This window comes from Harpegnathos saltator, unplaced genomic scaffold (assembly GCF_003227715.2).
Source record: "Harpegnathos saltator strain DR-91 unplaced genomic scaffold, Hsal_v8.6 scaffold144, whole genome shotgun sequence".
Classification (NCBI taxonomy): Eukaryota; Metazoa; Arthropoda; class Insecta; order Hymenoptera; family Formicidae; genus Harpegnathos; species Harpegnathos saltator.
In genome coordinates, this window is record NW_020229922.1 from 249474 (window position 1) to 270332 (window position 20859).

The following is a 20859-nucleotide window of genomic DNA, read 5'->3' on the forward strand; positions in this document are numbered from 1 at the left end:
CCATAGATCTGAGGATATACTAGAACATAACCATGTAATATGAATTCAGACTTGTCGTAAGGACGCTGTGATTCGGGACAAAGAGGGACCACAAGCCAATCTGAATCGTTTCTGTTCGATGTCAACAACTCCGCTTATTCGCTATTGGCTGTCTTCGCAGTTACATTTTAGGGATTTTCGACTCCGTACAATGCAACTGTGTCTGGGCATTCGTGAATCATAGCCGTTAATAAATGAATTGTGAAGTTTTCTCTAACCTTGCGCATTACCTTCTAGTTCACAACTAATCTCTGCCGAGCAATCGCGGCGCCATAGTGGGCGAAGTAAAGGAAATGCCTTGATGTTAAAATCGAAGTGCATTTCGTGTCGTTCAGACGATAGTTATAGTCAGACCGACGAAATTTTTATCGGAATAACGTGCGGATTTCTGCCGTGATAGATCGAAATGGATTGATCGCAAGCCCATTGTGTGAGTATTGTTTTAATGCTCCCTCTTGGTGTTCGTTTAGTGGTTAGAATTCATCCGCATCGACGTATCATTCGTTCTCTCCATCTCTCTCTCTCTCTCTCTCTCTCTCTCTCTCTCTCTCTCTCTCTCTCTCTCTCTCTCTCTCTCTCTCTCTGTCTCTCTCTCTCTCTTTCTCTCCTCCTCTTTATCACTCTCTCATTCTCGTTCTCCTTCTTGCTATTCTCTGTTTCACTCTTTCTTTCTCCGTTGTGAGTGTGTTAGTGGCTGAAGCATTTTACTTTCACGTCGCGGCCATAATCGCAATTATTGCCGATTTCTTTCATGGAAAATGTGCCGCCGTATGTTTGCGAAAAAAGGAGCATACGGTTTGCGAAATTCAACTTTATCGCAAACTACGAGATGACGAATGCTCCTTTGTGCACCGTGTCTGAAAGAATACATAACTGTTGCTGTGTACATAATTGTTGCTAGATACACATCAAATTCTTCATTTGAAATTCTAATGTCTCCTATTAATTCATATATTTTTTATCGTAATTTTGTTATACTGCGCACTTGTATTTCTTGTATATTACTATATATCGCTATTTATACAAATATTTATAATAATTGTGTGATTTATGATAAAATTTACTTAATTTTAAGTTTATATGATTACAGTTGATTTAATCTTAAGAAAGTATGTTTATGATTTAAAAGTCAAATAATTTTTTTGTTACAGAGTATCTATTGCTGTATAGTATAAATTCATCGTAATCATGTCTTATCCTGGTCAGCCACCTATGGGTATTCCAGGAATGCCTCCAATGCCATACATGGTTGGTGCACCTCCCCCAATTATAGGTGGAGTCATGCCCATGGCACATGTAAGTAAATTCTATCATATTAAGGCATGATAATTGTGTTTTGATAAGAATAGATTGTTTGTAAAATACACTGTCTTTATTTATATGCAAACTAAGTGGCAAATTTATATGTAGGAACTTTTGCTTTTTTGCTGCTGTTGTGAAATTAGTTTTCAAATTGTTACCTACGGAATAAACATAATTCTATGTACCGTTGAGCCGCAATATTGATTAATGCATATATGTTTTGTATTATTATTATTATTATCATTATACCATAAAGCACACACATATACACATAATTTATTATAATGTATTGCTTTGTGTGATTTGATGAATCAAAAGTATATATGTCTATATATCTTTCTTAAATTTTGTCTTGAAAACTTTCATTCTATATTGCTATATATTCTAATAATGTATAAAATATTGACATGTATGATTATGATATCATAAATTTATTTGAAATATATACATGAGAAATATTTTGTGAAACAACTTTACACATATAGCTTAATCTTCTGATTTAACACACGACTATCTTCCATACGCTATTTTTATTTTGTGCATGATATATGCGCGTGTGTAAAGTGGAATGATAAGCTGTTAATTTGTAGCAATGCTGAAATAGTTAAAATAAGAATGAATTAATCGCACAGTTAGAAAGAGAGGGGAAATGCAGAGTGCATGAGTAGACATGTGCATAATTAAGAATCCTACCATTTATAAAACATAGATGATTCCAACACCCGTATCTGCGATGCAGACATCCGCGCCGGCTGTACGCTATTCGCGCAATCAAAATCGCCACGATAACAATCGCCGGCGCGAAAGGGAACCTGGCCCGCCTGTCACCGTGTTCGTTGGTAACATAATGGACAGAGCACCCGACGTGATGATGCGTCACATTCTGGGTGCTTGCGGTCACGTGCTTTCATGGAAAAGAGTGCAGGCGTTCGGATTTTGTGAATTCGCTGGCCCCGACGCTGGCCTCAGGGCGGTGCGATTGTTACATGACATGGAAATTGGCACGAAAAAACTTCTCGTCAAAGTGGATGCTAAAACTAAGGTAGTCCTGGACCATTTCAAAGGTAGGAATCTTCAGCGATAAGAGCGACAGCACGGATTAGGATGAAACTAATTATATGTGTGTTATTTCGCAGCTGAGCGAAGGAAGAAACTGAGAGGTGGTCAGTCGCCATTGCAAGACGAAACATCTACCGACGGAGCCGACGGCGAGGAAGGTGAAGACTACATGGACGAAGGTATGAGAGTGGTCGACGCCGACGCGCTGGCTCGCATCAATCAGATCATAGCGGAGCATGCCATAGACTTAGAAATGGCACAAGTTGCTCCAGGTGATTATTTGTATAATTTTTAATTCTTGCATATTGTATATTGTACTAGGTGCGCAACTAAGTTTTCGGGTTTTTTTGATCAATGAAAAATGGAAAATTTCAAGAGTAATACAAAAAATGGTTTATTCAAAGTATCGTCCCTCGCTAGCTACACATTTTTGTCATCTCTCTGGCAATACATGAATACCGCGACGATAAAACGACGCGTCTTTGGACCGAAACCATTCATCCAACCAATTTTGCACTTCTTCGAAATTGGCCAAGTGTTGCCCAGCCAAGCCATACGCCATCGACCGGAACAAGTGATAATCGGAAGGGACCAGGTCTGGCGAATACGGCGGGTGCGGTAGCAGATCCCATTTCAGCGTTTCGATGGTGTCCTGGACGATGGAAATGCAATGGCACGGAGCGTTGTCGTGCTGCAATATCACTCGTTCGTGTCTCGTGTCCCATTCTGGCCGTTTTTCAAGCAATGCATGGTTCAAATTGATCAGTTGTTGTCGGTAGCGATGCCCATTGACAGTTTCGCCCAGTTTCAGCAGCTCATAGTACACGATTCCTTTCTGGTCCCACCAAACGCAGAGCATTGTTTTCTTTCCGAAGCGATTTGGCCGTGCCGTCGATGTCGATGCTTCGTCAGATGAAAGCCACGATTTTTTGCGTTTGAGATTCTCAAAATATATCCACTTCTCATCGCCAGTAACAATTCGATGCAGGATACTCTTTCTTTCATGCCGCAAAAGCAAAATTTCGGAAGTGACTCTTCGATTTTCCATCTGTCTCTCAGTCAACTCATGTGGCACTCATTTTCCTTCCTTTTGAATTTTCCCATGGCATGTAAAGGTTTGGAAATACCTTGGCGAGTTATGTTTAATGCCTCCGCAAGTTGATCTTGTGTTTGCGTATCATCTTCATCCAATAACGCTTGCAGATCGGCGTCCTCCGGCTTGTTTTTGGTCTTCCGGAGCGCTCCTTGTCCTCAGTGTCGAAATCGCCACTTCTGAAGCGTTTAAACCAATCTTCACAGGTAGTTTTCGATGCTCACCGTAGGCCTTCCTCAAGCAAACGACGTGTTTCAGCTGCACTTTTTTTCAAGTTAAAGCAGAAAAGCAAAGCTTCCCGCAAATGCTGTTTATTTGGCACAAAACTCGACATCTTCGTTATTAGAAAAGATATTTTTGCGTTGCGATATGTGTTGGTATTACGACTGGTTATTGTTAACAGATGTCCAAGCTATAAAAAAAACACTACATGTGTCGTTAGCGCCATCCATGTGTGAAACCCGGGAACTTAGTTGCGCACCTAGTACAATAATCATATATACATTATAGGACAACAATGTATATGATAGATAATATTAATGTTACTCATTGCAGAGGAACACCAGACAAAAATAGTAGCTAAGTCCTTAAACTTGGATGACACGGAGATAGAAGAGAGTAAAAGAGACTTGATTACCCGGGAGATCGGCAAATTCAGAGAAGTCATGAAGGTAATTATTATCATGAATATTTTTATATCTCTTTCGTTCTTTGAGTCCTGTCTTCTTTTTTTTTTTTCATTGTTTGTCGTAAAAAGAAATTTGTATCGCGTAGACATAACAAAAGATGGAATTCTCTTCTTCAAGAAAGTATCGTAAGTATACTAAGTACTTACGATACAGTATGCTAAGAAGGTACTTTACAAGTGTGTTGACACCAATCACAAGATTGATATTACTCACGTGTAAAATTCGGCCTACGAAGCATTATAAACATATCTTTTTTTAATCGAATATAGTTGTCATTATTAACAAATAATGGAATTTCAATGGGATGTAATACCGCATTTTAGATGCAGCAAGATTAGGCAAAGAATATAGTTCAATCGAACTATTAATATATTAGCATTAATGATAAAATATTACCGTTCGCTTAAGGTAATGTGTAATTGTATCTTCTCTGAATATTTGAATCACTTCTTTTTTTGCTTCACTTTCTTGTGTCTTTTTCGTTGCCACTTTGGTGTTGTGAAATTATTAGAATATTTTGCATTTTTCTTTAAGATATCACCAAGTATATGTTTGTAATACTTTGTATTGTTTTATTATTTTTGTTACTTTTACGACACGTATCTTTTGTATATGTATCGACTCATTCGTCAATTTAAAAAAGTTTAAATATGTTAACGACGTTGATCGAATATCGTTTGCGTTCATTCAAAATTGCCGCAACATCTTGAGACATTGAATACACGAAGAAAAGAAAAACGTTATGTTAAGTTTTGTCAACTTGTATGAAATTAGAGGTATGCATCGGCATAAAACACGACGTGAAATTTGTGAATTTGTGCTATACACGAAAGAAAATCTCTTAATGTTTATCGATAAATTACCGTTATAACAGCTACTTCGCAGAGATATTACGATTGGACGCGATTTTACGCGTTATCCTTAAATAATCTGAATGGCAGGCTGACTTTCTTGCAACGTGAAAATCGCAAGTGTCCAATTGCATACTACTTCTTATCACAGACTACTGCTAGACCTTCTGTCTTTCTCTCTTTCTCTTTCTCTATCTATTTCTTTTTCTTTCCTTCCTTGTCTCAATCAATCAGTCTCAATCAGTCAATCAATTAATAATATGTTTGTCTCTATTTATCAATCTCTCTCTTTCTCTTTCTGTCCCTCTTTCCTTCTCTCCCTCCCCCCTCTCTTTCTCTCTCTTTCTCTCTTTCTCTCTGTACACTTAAAGTGTAAAAGAATGTATCTGTATGTACAAGAGAGGATTATGAGTATCTCGTAACGAAAGCCGTAGCTCTTAAGTATTTTGTGGTAAAGTGCGTGTGTGCTATGTTAGCTCTGAACAATTGGAGCCGTGACTCGTTGCTATAATTATAATAACAGGCAGCGTGCGTCGCACACAGCAAACGCACACGCCTAGGAATGCTGTGTGTGGGGACCACCCTTTCACTCACTCATTGGCTCTGAAGGGAGTCAATCACAGCACATCCCTCGTATTTTCGCAGGCGGCTGCAGCCTCGTCGGTAAGTCAGAGTACAAATCCAAAACAACCAAACATGAAAAAAAATGAGAGAACAAGAAATATGCGCAATATATGTATATATTACTAAAGGAGACTCGTAGCTCTCCGTGGCAAGCTGGCGACATGTAGCTGATCACTTAGTTTCTATTGGTATTCTGTTTTACTGAATACGTCGCAAATACTGATCTCTGCGCTACATTGCGGCTGTTATATTTTTGACGTTTAGAGATAGACACGATTACGATTTATTTGGTGACTAACGTTATCTACTTCTGTATATGTCATGCTAAACTGCTAGCGACAGCATTTGAGATACGGGCGCATTGAATGTATACTTTCTTTTTCGATGAGTCCAAGTAAGACTGATTTCTTCTGTCGTCTGTCTTGCGACTGTATTCCGTTTCTGCATATTTTACAAGCGCATAGTTGTCTTTTGTTTCATTTATTCGAGCTAAGTTTTTATTCGAGGGTAATCACCAAGTGATTTGTATCTAACGAATCGCTGTATATTATTGTCTTTACAATTAGTTGAGCATGTATGTGCGATCTTGAAAATATCACGTGGCACATAAGCGCGTTACAAATGAAATGAACGCCGCAGCATATCGTCATGCTGTCGCCTAGCAGTCTAGTATTCGCATATCGAACGTAGGTAAGCGGTTCTCCAGGTTGCTTTCACGCACACTCTAGGATTGGAATGTATTGTCATTTTGTGCAAAACACTTTGGCGCTGACATATTATTGTGATACATCTATCGGATAGACTACTATGATAGGGCCGGGAGACTTTCTGTACGCTACACACAATGAAAAATGATTTTGTCATCATCAAAATGGCGACTGTTCAGTTGTTGTCTTTATTTTGTGTAAACAGCTTCTGTCAGCGTCTCGATCAGACATGTAGTACCTAGGTGCGCGCGCTCCTCCATTCTCCGGTACCACCACACTGACTGACCAAGTCAACTTCACACCGTGAGTAAACTCCACAACCATGAGCCAAACACGAGCATTCGGTTCTTGTAGTTTTTTTGCTAGTGAAACCGCCTACCCCCCGAATCAGTGATACCTTTTGACCACGTTTCATATTACAGCAGTCTATTTTCTCCTCACAACGTGCATCTACTTTCATGCACCGAGTTATTCTCTATCCCTTGTTAGCTTAAAACAAGTTTTTTCAAGAATCATGGGTTACCGTATGGACGAGAGAGAGACGGCTTGTACGTTCCATTATGCTGAAGTAGGTAAACCGGGTTGGTGCAAAACACTAAGAACGACTTGTCGATAAAAGTACTGCGAAACACGATGAATTATTTTTTAAGTTTCGTGATCGCAAGCAACTGCAAGCATACATATTAGCGCGAACCGCAGCGATGCCGTTTCTGATAGTATGATCGTATATGATCGTGATAGTATAGTATGATCGTCGTCAGGAAGAGCATTCAGAGAAAAGATACGTGAGCTTGCATGCTAATGTAACGCGAGTAGCTCTTCTCACTTATCGTTAAATTTACTTCCTCGACAAATACATACATTAATACGCGTGTATTCGCGGTTTAAACGTGGACTTACGCGCGCGCACGCGCGCGCGCCTCGCGCTGGCACATCACTTTTTCTTAATCTCGACCGATCGAGATTTTCCAAACAGTAACCCATCTTGGATACTAGTATAACGAATAAGGATGAACCATACTAATTTATTTCTAAGACGTCACGTTTATAACACGAGTCGTTAACGGTGGGCAAACTATTGTGCATTTGATATCCAACAGTTTGCTGCATCAGCTGCCATTACGCGTGTAACCATTACCAGAGGAAAACAATGTTGACAGAACAGTGTGACAGTTTCTTGGCAAATGTGAAAAGATGTTTTGGTGGATACCCTCCTTCGTGATGACTGCGCCTCCGATTGGTATTATATTTTCTAATAATTATTGAATATTGATCAAGAGTCACTAAATAATCTCGAAAGAGAATCCCCTTTCAAAGCTCTTAATAGAATATATTACCATAGATTTAGACACTATCGATTTTACAGGCACATTTGCAATGTTGTAAGTACATTGGGTGGCCTCTGCGATGCATCTGTTTAGCGTTTAAGGTACTTATATTTATAAGCTAGAGCCTAAGACAACTCTTATGCCTGTATCCAAATATTTGTACCTGCACTTAGGTAATTGATATGTAAACCGAGATTTCGCGTAAGATGCCGCCGTTCGAGCATACTCCAGTGGAGTGAGTATACCATATTGAAATGAACATCTCTCTACATTCGTTATGTCAGATGATTATTAAGGCTTATACAACTAGTAATCGTTCTGCGTGTACTAACTGTATCGAGTATGACTGTTTTTAGTGCGATTTTCTTTTCTATCAATACGTTTTCTCTATCTCTCCACTGTGCCAAAAAGAAAAAAAAAAGAAAAGAAAGAAAGAAAAAGAAACGAAACGATCACGAAATCGATAAGGATATTCGTGAAAATGAGCAGAAGCATTTGTACATTTACCACTGGCGAAAGATACACAGGCAAAATTTATCTCACGAATTGTGATGTTCGTTAGCTTTTGATTTAACGGTTTTGTTTGTGAGTAATTAGTACATATTGCTGTGACAAAATGGCTAATAGAACTCTTATTGACATTTATTTAAACGTACACACACACACACACACATACACACACACACACACACACACACACACACAAATACATGGCACATAATGCATCTCCCTGCTCTTCGTTTTGTTGTATACCTAAGGAGGATACGATTGCTAGTTTCTTGGTTCCATCATTATCACAAGACCGACGCGCTTGTCTCGACATTCTCGTCTCACCTGCACCCGCGTTCTTGTGTTTTATAGAAGCAGGAAGAGGAGAAGGCCCAGGTGAAGCGGAAGAAGGAGGCAGTCGAGAAGGAGGAGCGCGAGAAGCGGGAAAAAGAACGGCGCGATAAGCGCGACGACGATATCTCCAACAAGGACGATCAGGATGGAGACCTTGGTAGCCCTACGTCTCATAAGGGTCGTAGCGATAGTACCGGCAGCAGCAGAAGGGACAAACGCCGATCCAGATCACGGTGAGACATCAAACAAATAATTTTTTTCTGTAGAAAATAATCTTTGATTTATTCTAATTTCGTTTGACTTACATAAATAAAAATAAACATAAATTACATAAATAAAAATAAAAAAAAACGGAAGACGGTCTTTTCACTTGTATAATTTGTAATTTTACTTGTTGGAACAAAGTTGAACCAACTTTGTAGGTAAACAATGAAACTCATGTCATGAGTTTAAATCCTCCAGGTCTAAAGAACGCGACAGAGATCGACCGAGAAGTGACCGAGACCGGGACCGGGACAGAGACCGCGAAAGAGATCGAGAGCGGGAACGGGAGCGGGATCGGGATCGTGAAAGAGAACGCGAGCGGGAGCGCGAGCGAGATCGCGAGAAGGAGAGAGACCGGGAGAGGGAGAGGGAGCGGGAGCGCGAAGAGATGAGAAAAACTGAGAGGGAAATTATGCGCGAAAGAGAGGAGGAGGAAGAGGCGAAAGAGAGGAAGAAGAATGAGAGGCGAGCGAGAGAGAAGGAAGCGGCTTACCAGGAACGTCTGAGGGCGTGGGAAACGCGCGAGAGACGTAAACAAAAGGAGCACGAGAAGGAGGCGGAGAAACGCCGCGGGAAACGCGAGACCCGCGAGAGAGAGGCGAAGCGTCTCAAAGAGTTTCTCGAGGACTACGACGACGATCGCGATGACGCCAAGTACTACAAGGGCAAAGAGCTGTCCCGTCGACTGGAAGAACGTGCGGTCGAGGCCGAGGCGGACTCGCGGGACCGCTGCACTGAACGCCAGGAGCTTCAGCGTCTGCGTGACAAATTGTACGCCGACGCCTCTCATCCAGATCCTGCTGCGGAATTCGAAAGGGTGAGTCGTTTAAGATTAAAACCATTGACGATTAATACAACCGGAGCAGTCTAAATGATAGATTTTTGAAAAAATACATTCTGCAAGAGCACAGATGTTTATTTCTTTTAATTTTATTTAACACCCATTGACAAGATATAAAATGCATCGTTATGTAAATTTTAGTAATCTGTTGTATAGGAAATTGTAAATCGGTCAGTTTCGACTGCTTGGTAGTATTAGTATTAATTCATAATTAATTCGTAATTAAAAGAAACAAAGATTGATTGTAACGGATTCAACCTTTGAATGTATAATTTTTCTTGCTCCTCAACTTATATACCGTGCACATCCATCGTTTTAGCTGAAAGCCGAAAGAGAGGAACAATATAAGCCTAAACCAGTAATTACTATAATCGACGAAGAAGACGAGAAGGCGACGAAGAAAGAAGAGGTGATGCCGCCACTAGAAACCGAGCCAATTGAGAGTGACAGCGACGACGGGGTGCAATTCGATGACGCTTCTCAGCCAGAGGTTCCGTCCAGAACGCCACCACGACATCATCATCATCATCGCCGGCATCACAGACATCATCAAAATCACCATCGCGAGGGCGAGGAGAATCAGGAAGGCAGTATAGAAGCAGCGGACCGAGAAAGCTTGAAAGACGCGCGGCCGTCTCCGGCTCAGGCCACGACACCCGCTCAATCCATTCCACCGACGTTGGACGAGGACTCGCGTATGTCGTTGGTCAGCGAGCCGGAGAAGACGAGCGGCAGTAAGTATTTCGGCTCGTTTAGGTATGATGGCATGATGTGATCACTTTGTCGTGGTAATCTCATTTATATGTATTTTTGTCGCGACAGGTAATTTCGTTCCGTTCGCTATGGGAAGTGGAGGCAATCGTGCCAGTGGAGATCACGCCGTAGGAGGCAAAACTCCGGTCAGTCCAAGTGCAGCTGCCAACACGAATTCGCAGCAGGCGAATCAGACGCGGAAGAAGGGTCGTATGGATGTCAAAGACGTTTTTAATAACGATGACGACGACGACGCAGCTAATACCGCGAAGAAACGTAAACTCGTACCATTAGGTTAATATCTCAGTACCCCTTCATTAATATTCCTGATGAGACGAGATTAAAATACTTATAGTCTTTGTTTTTGAAAGATTATGGTGATGATAAAAAGAAAAAGCCAGAAGAAACTACGAAACCGGCGAAGGAAGAAAGTACAAAAAGCCAAGAAGAAAAACGAAAGCACATCAAATCTCTCATAGATAAAATACCTACCGATAAAAATGCGTTATTCGGCTACCAACTCGACTGGGCAGTGATAGACAACGTATGTATCAATATTGTGTATTTATAAACTTTGCCTCTATAACAATTCTTCGATGTGGGTAGTTTCATCAATACCACTGAATTTCGGTTGTGTTTTAATTCAGTTTATTTTCTCTGTGTGGAATATTATAATGATTTCCATAATGATAAATCCAACTTACGTTGATTATAGTGCTCCATATACGTGTTTTTTCTTTTTTAGACATTAATGGAAAAAAGGATCAGACCTTGGATCAATAAAAAGATTATTGAATATATCGGCGAACCGGAACCTACTCTGGTAGATTTTATTTGTAGCAAAGTGATGGCAGGTAGTTCTCCTCAGGGAATACTTGACGATGTACAGATGGTAATTATTACAGATTACGACACAGATGTTATATGTTGATTATATTTTACATACAAACGTTACGGAATGCGTATCTGTCGTGTGTTCTAGGTGTTAGACGAAGAAGCAGAAGTATTCGTAGTCAAAATGTGGAGGTTACTAATCTACGAAGTGGAAGCTAAAAAGATGGGCTTGGTGAAGTAAAGGGAATTTCATCTGAGAGGAATTTTACGATTACGGTTTCTACAAGATATATCCCCTCGGCTAAGACGATGTCTAGAAATTACATGTATCTAGACGTAATTTACCTATTATACTATAAAAATGGACGGGGAAAATACTGTCGTCGTGCTGATACCGACTTTAAATGTGTAGAACTTATAGCGTTAAATAAACTTGTAATTACGATTTATAATATATGTCGCGCACTCTTTAATTTATCTGTGATCGTCAGATTGGTATGTAACGAAAACTAGACGTGACAATTTAATAGAAAAGAAAAATATCTCGATATAATTTATTATGATGTTAATGTTAGTCTCAATTACGTGATATTTATTTCTAATGGATTTCTTACTAGATAAAAAATCGTATTAAAGTGTCATGGACACATTTTTTTGTTTTTTTTTTTTTTTCATTCAGATATCGTAGAATTATTATGTCAGAGGTACATGCATACGCGTATTATTATATTATCCATTTTCGATGTATTTCTCCGTTCCTTTGTTTATTTTTTATATGAACAAATTTAAGTATCGAATGTCTTGTCTGTGACAAGAAGATAATGTGTGACATTCCTTTTTAAGGCTTTTAAAAGAGCTTATGCTTATAATCCGCTTTAAGTAGTGAACGCGACGCTGCCTATTATAAATATATATTTTTTTTTAATAATTTTTATGTCGATTTTTTTCATTTCACAGCGCAAACGACTTCCCTCATCTCCAACACCTCAGAAACGACGTACCAATTGAAACGTGAGAAAGAAAAAACCTATAGCAGCAGTTTTATTTGCTGGTCAAATGCTGAAGTACCTGTTCCTTCGTACAGATGTCGCTGCATATACCGTTTCAAGTACGATTTTCTACCAGAGCTGGAGATCGTCATCTGCACACTTCAGGCGAAATTCAAGAGGTGACACCCACTATCCTCCTGCCCCCCCCGCACTCAGCGGCCGTGGCGACAATCGCGGTGCATTCAGGTTCGTCGCTATATAAGAAATCAGCTGAACCCCTCGCGTCATATTATCATTAAAATTTTTTCCTCGTTTAATAATCACTTTAAAATATATATGTTTATGCGTTATATATATATATATATATATAAAACACATAACATATACAGGGTCTTCAAAAAGTCCGGGAACGCTAAAATATTTCGAAAAATATAAAAGATACGAAAAAATGTTTCATATAAAAGTTGTAGGGCTTAAAAAGATCTATTTAGTAGTCATATCAGTTTGACCATAGGTGGCGTTGCTAAGGTCATGAGGGTCAACTTTGTTTTTTTAAATAGAACTCCCTATTTTTTATTGGAAATTCTTGTAGCTTATCTCGAGAGCTTTCCAAAACACTATAATGAAGTCATTTTTTATTAAGTTCTTTCCGAGTTATGACGCTTGAAAGTTACAGTACCGCCGGCATTAGCATTACCCAAAGTGTATCGCGCGGAGGTGCGATCAGAGATGCTTCTCAGTCCACATATTCTAAAAACGAGTTGCGCTCGCTCGTATCTCGTTCTTTGTCTCTTTCGTATAGGTATATACGGGAGCGTTCTAGTTAAATGGTCAGTAAGGATGGGAGAGGATTGGAACTTTCAAGAATTAGTCGAACGTCTCGAAGTGAAGGCTTTATCTCTCAAAACGCTCCGTTATCACACACACGTCACCGTTCTCTCTTCTTTTCTTCTTTTTTTCTCTGGCAACAGTCCGAGTCGCTCTATGCGCCGTAGTCGCAATGCGTCGCTCTAGTCAGCACACCTTTTTGCTCAAAATTTGCTTTATATGAGAAATATTTCTACATGTGTTTCTTTTTCCGATTATAATATCACATTTTTCTCTGAAAAATGTTGACCGAAAAAGAAAGAATATTGCTACTTATTTATCGAGGATTTGGTAACCGTATTAGATCATATCAAGAAGTAGCTGATCTATTCAATGTTTCACATCCTGATCTCGATCCTATTTCTGAATCCACCGTTCGCAGAACAGTGACTCGTTTTTTTGAAACGGGAATAGTTAAGGACCGATCTCGCAGCGGAAGGCCGAAATCCGCAACTAATGATGATAAGATTTTGGATGTTCTCCAATCATTTCAGGAAAATCCCCATTTGTCCATATCAAAAACAGCACAAGCCCAAAAAATGATATCAGTGAAGGCAGCGTTTCTAACATTTTAAAAAAGCATAAATATTATCCGTATAAAATTGTTATCGCTCAAGAACTTATGAGAGATGATTTTGATAGAAGAATTCAGTTTTGTGAAGAACTGATGCATCGGTGTGATGATAATGCTAACTTTTTCAATTTTGTTATTTTTTCTGATAAAGCCACATTTCAAATAAATGGTGCTGTTAATCGCTACAATTGTAGATATTGGAGTGACGAAAATTCATGTTAAGTGAGTGATCTTCGCACACAATATCCACAAAAATTGAATGTTTGAATAGGGATCTGTAGTCGCGGTATTATAGGCCTATTTTTCATAGATGGTGATTTAAATGGTGAAAAATATGTAAATTTATGCGAGATCATATCATTCCTGAAATTGAAAATTTATTTGACGCAAACATGCAAAACGTTTGGTTCCAGCAAGATGGAGTAGGACCTCATTTTGCGGTACGAGTTCGAAAATTTTTAAACTGTTCTTTTCCTAATCAATGGATAAGTAGGAGAGGTTCCATTGAGTGGCCTGCTAGATCACCTGATCTATCTCCTCTTGATTTCTTTTTTTGGGGACAAATCAAAAGTAAGGTTTATGCGACGAAACCATGTAACTTGGAAGTATATAGTACCATGTAATTTGGAAGCTGATATAGTACCCTGTGACTTCCACTTGTTCCCTAAAATGAAAAATATTATGCAGGATGAACATTTTATGGATGTTGATACTATAAAACGAGAAACGAAGCTCCTAAAAGGATTGACAAAAGCGTTGGACTAAATGCATTTTGTCAGGGGGGGAGTATGTACTTCGAGGATGATCACATCCCCGTTCCAGTTTAAAAAGCATCCAGACTTAATATTTTTATATATTTACTAGATTTGAATAGATAAAACATAATTGTAAAATATTCGTCAAGAACATATTGAAAGCTAGAGGAAGAAACGAGAAATAATTGGCGTCTGTCATCTGAATGTTTTAAATCAACTAGTTACTCGAAAAATACAACACCGCTACAAAATTTATGTGTGTGTTAAATAAATAAATCTATGAAGACTATAGAAATCTCGAGAAATTATCAAGAAAAAAAATAAATACCAACAGGACACGGTGTTCCCAAGTGGTCCCCCATCCAAGTACTAACCGTGCCCAACGCTGCTTAACTGCAGTGATCGGACGAGAACTGGTGTTTTCAGCGTGATATGACCGTTGACCATTGTACCGTCTTTGTTTAAACATGAACTATCTAACTGGGAATTATTGTACAACTCCAAAATTTTGATCATGTGCGTTAGTAATAAATAAATATACGATTAATATAAAAAAAAACACGAAGAAATAATTGAGGAAGAAGGAAGAAAAAACTAGAAAGCTCATCTCTTTCTCAATTTTGTGAACAGTGGTTTGAAAAATACAACACCGTTGCAAAATGTGTCTCGATCGTGTGTGCTAAATAAATAAATATATGAAGATTGTATACGGGAATCTTGAGAAAATATCAAAAAGAATAAAAAAAAATGAACGCCAACAGTACACGGTGTTCCCAGGTGGTCACCCATCCAAGTACTAACCATGCCCAACGCTGCTTAACTGCAGTGATCGGACGAGAACTGGTGTTTTCAGCGTGGTATGACCGTTGACGGTTATACCGTCTTTGTTTAAGCATGAACTGGGTAACTGAAAATTATTGTACAACTTCAAAATTTTGACAATGTGCGTTAGTAATAAATAAATATATGATTAAAATAAAAAAAAGCTCGAAGAAATAATTGAGGAAGAAGGAAGAGAAAATTAAAGTTCATTTCTCTTTCTCCATTTTGTAAATATTGATTTGAAAAATACAGCACCGCTGCAAAATTTGTCTCAATCGTGAGTACTAAATAAATAAATGTATGAAAGCTATATACAGAAATCTCGAGAAATTATTCAAAAAAGAAATGGACGCCAACAGTACACGGTGTTCCCAAGTGGTCACCCATCCAAGTACTAACCGTGCCCAATGCTGCTTAACTGCAGTGATCGGACGAGAACTGGTGTTTTCAGCGTGGTATGACCGTTGACGATAACAGTGTCGTTTTTTAAACATAAATAGTACAACTGGGAATCATTGTACAACTCCAAAATTTTAACCGTGTGCGTTAATAATAAATAAATATACGATTAATATAAAAAGAGACGAAGAAATAATTGAGGAAGAAGAAAGAGGAAATTAGAAAGCTCATTTGTTTCTCAATTTTGTAAACTGTGATTTGAAAAATATACAGCACCGCTGCAAAATTTGTCTCAATCGTGAGTGCTAAATAAATAAATGTATGAAAGCTATATACAGAAATCTCGAGAAATTATTCAAGAAAATAAAAAAAATGAACGCCAACAGTACACGGTGTTCCCAGGTGGTCACCCATCCAAGTACTAACCGTGCCCAATGCTGCTTAACTGCAGTGATCGGACGAGAACTGGTGTTTTCAGCGTGGTATGACCGTTGACAATAACAGTGTCGTTTTTTAAACATAAATAGTACAACTGGGAATCATTGTACAACTCCAAAATTTTAACCGTGTGCATTAATAATAAATAAATATACGATTAATATAAAAAGAGACGAAGAAATAATTTTAAAAAATTAATAATTAATTAATAAAATTGAAAAAAGAAATAAACCTATTTTACTGTTGATTGTACAATATTGCGCCTATGGTATTTATGTAATTATTGTACTTTTATTTTTAATTTGTTTCTCTAAAAATTGTAAGTGCTTGATAGGGAAGTTTATGTTTAATTTGGAACGGTGCATTATGTTTTCTAATTTTAGTAATGTTTTTGGTGTATACATTGTCGTTTAGTTGTCCACGATAGAATTTTTCTCCTAGTTCCTTCATATAATCCAATATCATTGGTAGCTCGGTCTTTTTATGCATGTCACATATTTTTGCGTATTTGTTTTGTGAAAGAATTTATCTAAGATATTTGTTTTGAAAAACTTGAAGAGGTTTGATATTGGTTGGTGCAGCGCTACACCATACCGGGGTTGCATACATTATTATTGGCCTCATTATCATTTTATAAACTAGTAGCTTGTTGTGTACAGACGTAGGTGAGTTTCTTACTATTAACGGGTATATTTTTCTTAGCATTCTTAGCATTAGGTATGCTTCGTGCAATACTTGTTGTATATGTTTTTTAAAATACGTGTTGTATATGTTTTTTAAAAGTTAATTTAGAATCCAAGTATACTCCTACGTAGATATCTAATGTTATTTGTAGGTTCTATCTTATGTCCGTATATTTTGATAGGTTGTATTATTCTTATATCTTGATATTTCTTAGCAAATAATATTATTTCAGTCTTTGTTGAATTTAATGAGATTTTCCACTTAGTATAGAATTTTTCTAAGATGTTGATATGTATCTGTAATTGTTTTGCTGCTACTATTGCGTTGAATGAGTCTGCATATATGGCTGTGTCATCTGCAAATAATGCTAATGAAGTTTTTTGGGACTATGGTAAATCATTAAGGTATATATTAAAGAGTTTGGGCCCTAATACAGATCCTTGCGATACGCCCGCATTTATTTTTCGTTTTGTTGATTTGCTTTCGTTTACCACGACTATTAGATGTCTATTTCTCAAATAGTTATTTATTAATTTTATGAGTGTAGTGTGTAATTGAATTGTATCATTTTATAGATGAGACCATCTATTCACACCCTATCAAACGCTTTTTCAATGTCTGATAGTAGCATGACTGTGACATTGTTTTTATTGAAATTGATGCTTATATCATTGACTATTCTGGTTACTTGCTGAACAGTGTTATGTCTCTCCCTGAATCCAAATTGATTATCTTTTATAATATTTTCTTGTTTTTCATATTTATTGAGTCTTTTGTGTATAATTTTTTCAGATAACTTACTCATAGTTGTTAGGAGGCTAATAGGTCTGTAGCTAGTTGGTTCATTTTTGTTTCTGCCCGTTTTCATAGGCACAATGCTTCCAGTTTTCTATTATTGAGGAAAATATGATAACTTAAAGCTTACATTTATAACATAAGTAAACTGCACTACGGCTTTACGACTCATGTTTTTAAGAATTATGTTTTGTATCATGTGTGCTTCAGGTGCTTTACGTGATGGAAGTTTTTTATTTCATTAATGATTTCTTTTGGATGCATAATAAACTTATGCCATTCATCTTTCAATTTTGTATTTTTTAGATATTCTTCTACTTCTTTAATTATTTTATTTTGATCGTATGAGTTAACTATATCAATATTATGTATTTCTTCAAACTAAGAGGCAAGTATATTAGCTTTTTCTTTGTCAGTTATTGCCTCTACATTGTTCTTCTTTAGGGTAGAAACTGGATTATATTCCTTCTTAAAAATTTTTGTCATTCTCCATAGTGAATTGTCATTAACGTTTAATTTCGTTAATTTTTTGGCCCAATTATTGTTTCTAAATTTAGCTATTTTAGCTCTTATTTCATTCGTTTTTTCGTTGGCTTCTATTTTATATCTGTTTAAGTGCGTTCTCTGCCACTTTTTACGTAGCCTATTTCTTATTGTAATTATGTTTAGGACGCTGGCTTTTTATATCCTACCGCGATTCATTAGGCGCTAAGTGACGATTAGCTACGAGCCGGTTTCGCTACTACGGTAACAACATCCATTGAACTAGAGGCACACATGTTTATGTCGTCAGCCACTGGATACTCGCTGTTATCACGCGTTCGAGCGAACGGATGTGCTGTTGTTAATAGCGCGCGCGTGATCTAAAACGTAACATAACGAAGTACTTTTTTGTTCATGTGTTCTTTTGTGCGGTTATTTTGACGTACGGTTAGGCGGCTGGTGGTATAGAGCAGTAAAAAAGGTACCATTTTTTGTACGAAAAAAGTTTTTTATTCGTAAGTCAATCGTACGATCCACCCAGTGGAATGTTTTAACATTTTTACACGCGGAAAGTTGCTGTTGTGGGTCACGATATTAACGTCATCCGTTGTTGTTGCTGGTGACTCGACGCGATGATCGACGTGTTCGACAGGTAAATGTCGTATCGTCTGTTCGCTCATTTCAATACGATGGGCAAATTCGCACGAATGCTCAATACATTATAACTCGCATCGTGAACCCGTCACATCGGTTCCTTCTTCGTTCGATGATTCTTCATTCGACGACGATGATGGTGCAGTCACAGTCCGTCTTTGCTGCGATTCTCTCTCTCTCTCTCTCTCTCTCTCTTTCTTTCTCTCCGCGTGTGCGTGAGTGAAGAACAAACATTCTCGATTAGTAGCACACCAAAATTACCGCAGGGTACAAAAATCGATCATTTACCAAAAATGATACGAACGAACACTGCTCCTTACGACGGTTAGCGATTTCATTATCATCGTCGTTGTTATCATCCAAATGGCGATTGTTCTGCAACGAAGATGCCGTGCCATTGGGAATATGTTCCTCAGCAATATGGCATAAGGTCCCGTTCTCGCACGATCATCGAACGTTCGATGTCTCGATCGCATCGTGGAGAAGCTTAAACGAATATGACGAATATGACCGATCGGCGTCGGCGTCGGCGTCGGCGTTATTACGCTCGCGCGCTCTCTCGTGGAGGAGGTGACACGACACTCGCCAATGTCGATCGAGTCATCATCGTCGTCGTCATCGTTGTTTCGGTCTCGTCCGAATCGCGATGAAACGTTACGTTCGCGACAAAAAAGAGAGTCGATTCACACGAACCCGTTTCGGGTCGTTTATATACCGTTTTTTCGCCTCGTATCGAATCTATTATTATCGGATTAAAAATGGGTGGAGGGGGAATGGTGTATCGAAGAAATTGAACATATCGATTACATTTTTTTATTAGTCAACAACAAGCGTAAGACGTTTGTACAACGTGCGAGATAAAGCGCAACGCGAGCATCGTGTGTTCGCATGTCTACCAGGCGTCAGTGCGCGAACACTCTAATTTGTGCGTTCGATCGGTGATTTGGATCTTTATCATATGTTCATTATCGCGCAGAGCGGCATCAAGGTCGCGATAAAAGTACATGAGGTTCGTCGAATCGAGATCCATTTGAAACATTGCACAACGAGCATACTGTTCGACGCCACCGAGACGCGCTACGACGCAATTGAACGCACAATTGCTCAAAGTAACATCTACAGGATGATAGACGGCCGTGCCGCTGGCCGAACCGATCGATGATTTCTTCCTAATCGATAGCACGCCGCTGTGATGCCGCGTCTCGTCGATGAATTCCGTGCTTGTTGTCGGCCATAAAGTCACTCGTACAAAATACATTTCGTTGCGCACTATCTCTATCAAACGCTGCGGATCGTCGTTGATCGTGTTGATCAGAACGGAAATTAGTTTTTTTGTCGATTGTTAACGCTGCTGCTGCTGCTGCTACCACCATTCTTCCGCGTACTCGTCCTCTTCGTCATCGTTTATACCAATCGTCCGGGTTCTCCGACATATTATCCCCGTATACGATTTTGATACCGGGAGGCGGTGACGGCATCGGTGGAAATCTATAATCCCAAGCGACTCTCATTCCTATCTTAGATCCCGTCGGATCGCGACTAGCTGTGGCAGCGGTCGATGATGATCGTTCTTGTTGAAGATGGTTGTTGCTCGTTCGCTGCCGCTGCTGCGCCGTCGCCGTATTGGAGCTTTTCTTCCTCGTCGGTACCGATCGCGGAGGCATGTTCCTTGTTATCGTCCTCGAAACCGCGCGATGCTGCTGTGGCATAGCTGTGTTGTGAGGCCGTGGGAGTTGATTCAGCATATACAATTTGGGACACAGTTTCCCGACCTTGTTCAAGCGTAGGAATTGAGCCATGCATATCGAGCATATTCGACCCATAGATTCGTCCATGCTAGGAGTCGCCATCAGATACGTGAAATCTCGTACACTCAAACGCCGAAACGAACACTCAGCCTCGTCTACGTAGTCGTACCAATAATTTACGTATTTCAGCATCAACTTGTCCGTTATTTCGTCCACACTGGAAAATGCACTGAACGCGTATGTCGTGGTTGCCGACAACAGACGATGTTTCGCGTGATCTATATTCATGTCCACCCCTTGGCACAGTAGCTGGAATTGGTCATGAACGTTTCGTCGAGTCAGTTTACCCGAGCACAGATCCACTTCCTCCATAGTCAACGAGCCGCGCAATTGTTGCGCTATTTCATACTGCTTGTCCTGCGGC

The 20859-nt window shown here is 39.0% G+C and overlaps 1 protein-coding gene and 4 non-coding genes across 6 annotated transcripts; 1 reads left to right on the plus strand and 4 right to left on the minus strand.

Annotated features, from left to right (window-relative positions):
* The first annotated feature begins 289 nt into the window (after positions 1 to 289).
* On the plus strand, positions 290 to 11683 carry LOC105191489 (RNA-binding protein 25). Of its 2 annotated transcripts, none has more exons than XM_025308223.1 (12): positions 290 to 469; positions 1191 to 1335; positions 2081 to 2405; positions 2478 to 2672; positions 4049 to 4164; positions 8554 to 8768; positions 8998 to 9616; positions 9960 to 10374; positions 10463 to 10687; positions 10765 to 10937; positions 11139 to 11285; positions 11376 to 11540. In XM_025308223.1, exons 2-12 carry the CDS (start codon positions 1228 to 1230, stop codon positions 11466 to 11468), a joined length of 2631 nt encoding a protein of 876 aa, XP_025164008.1. In that variant the 5' UTR covers positions 290 to 469; positions 1191 to 1227; the 3' UTR covers positions 11469 to 11540. The 2 variants fall into 2 exon arrangements, with proteins under 2 accessions (XP_025164008.1, XP_011153235.1); XM_011154933.3 differs by having other exon boundaries at positions 291 to 469; positions 2051 to 2405; positions 11376 to 11683.
* A 3054-nt stretch (positions 11684 to 14737) lies between these two features.
* Positions 14738 to 14856, minus strand: LOC112590783 (5S ribosomal RNA). The gene has a single exon (XR_003114470.1). It is a non-coding gene; the product is annotated as a 5S ribosomal RNA (ribosomal RNA).
* Positions 14857 to 15164: 308 nt separating this feature from the next.
* Positions 15165 to 15283, minus strand: LOC112590770 (5S ribosomal RNA). Its single transcript, XR_003114457.1, has one exon. It is a non-coding gene; the product is annotated as a 5S ribosomal RNA (ribosomal RNA).
* Positions 15284 to 15584: 301 nt separating this feature from the next.
* Positions 15585 to 15703, minus strand: LOC112590780 (5S ribosomal RNA). The gene has a single exon (XR_003114467.1). It is a non-coding gene; the product is annotated as a 5S ribosomal RNA (ribosomal RNA).
* Positions 15704 to 16010: 307 nt separating this feature from the next.
* On the minus strand, positions 16011 to 16129 carry LOC112590778 (5S ribosomal RNA). Its single transcript, XR_003114465.1, has one exon. It is a non-coding gene; the product is annotated as a 5S ribosomal RNA (ribosomal RNA).
* Between the last annotated feature and the right edge of the window lie 4730 nt (positions 16130 to 20859).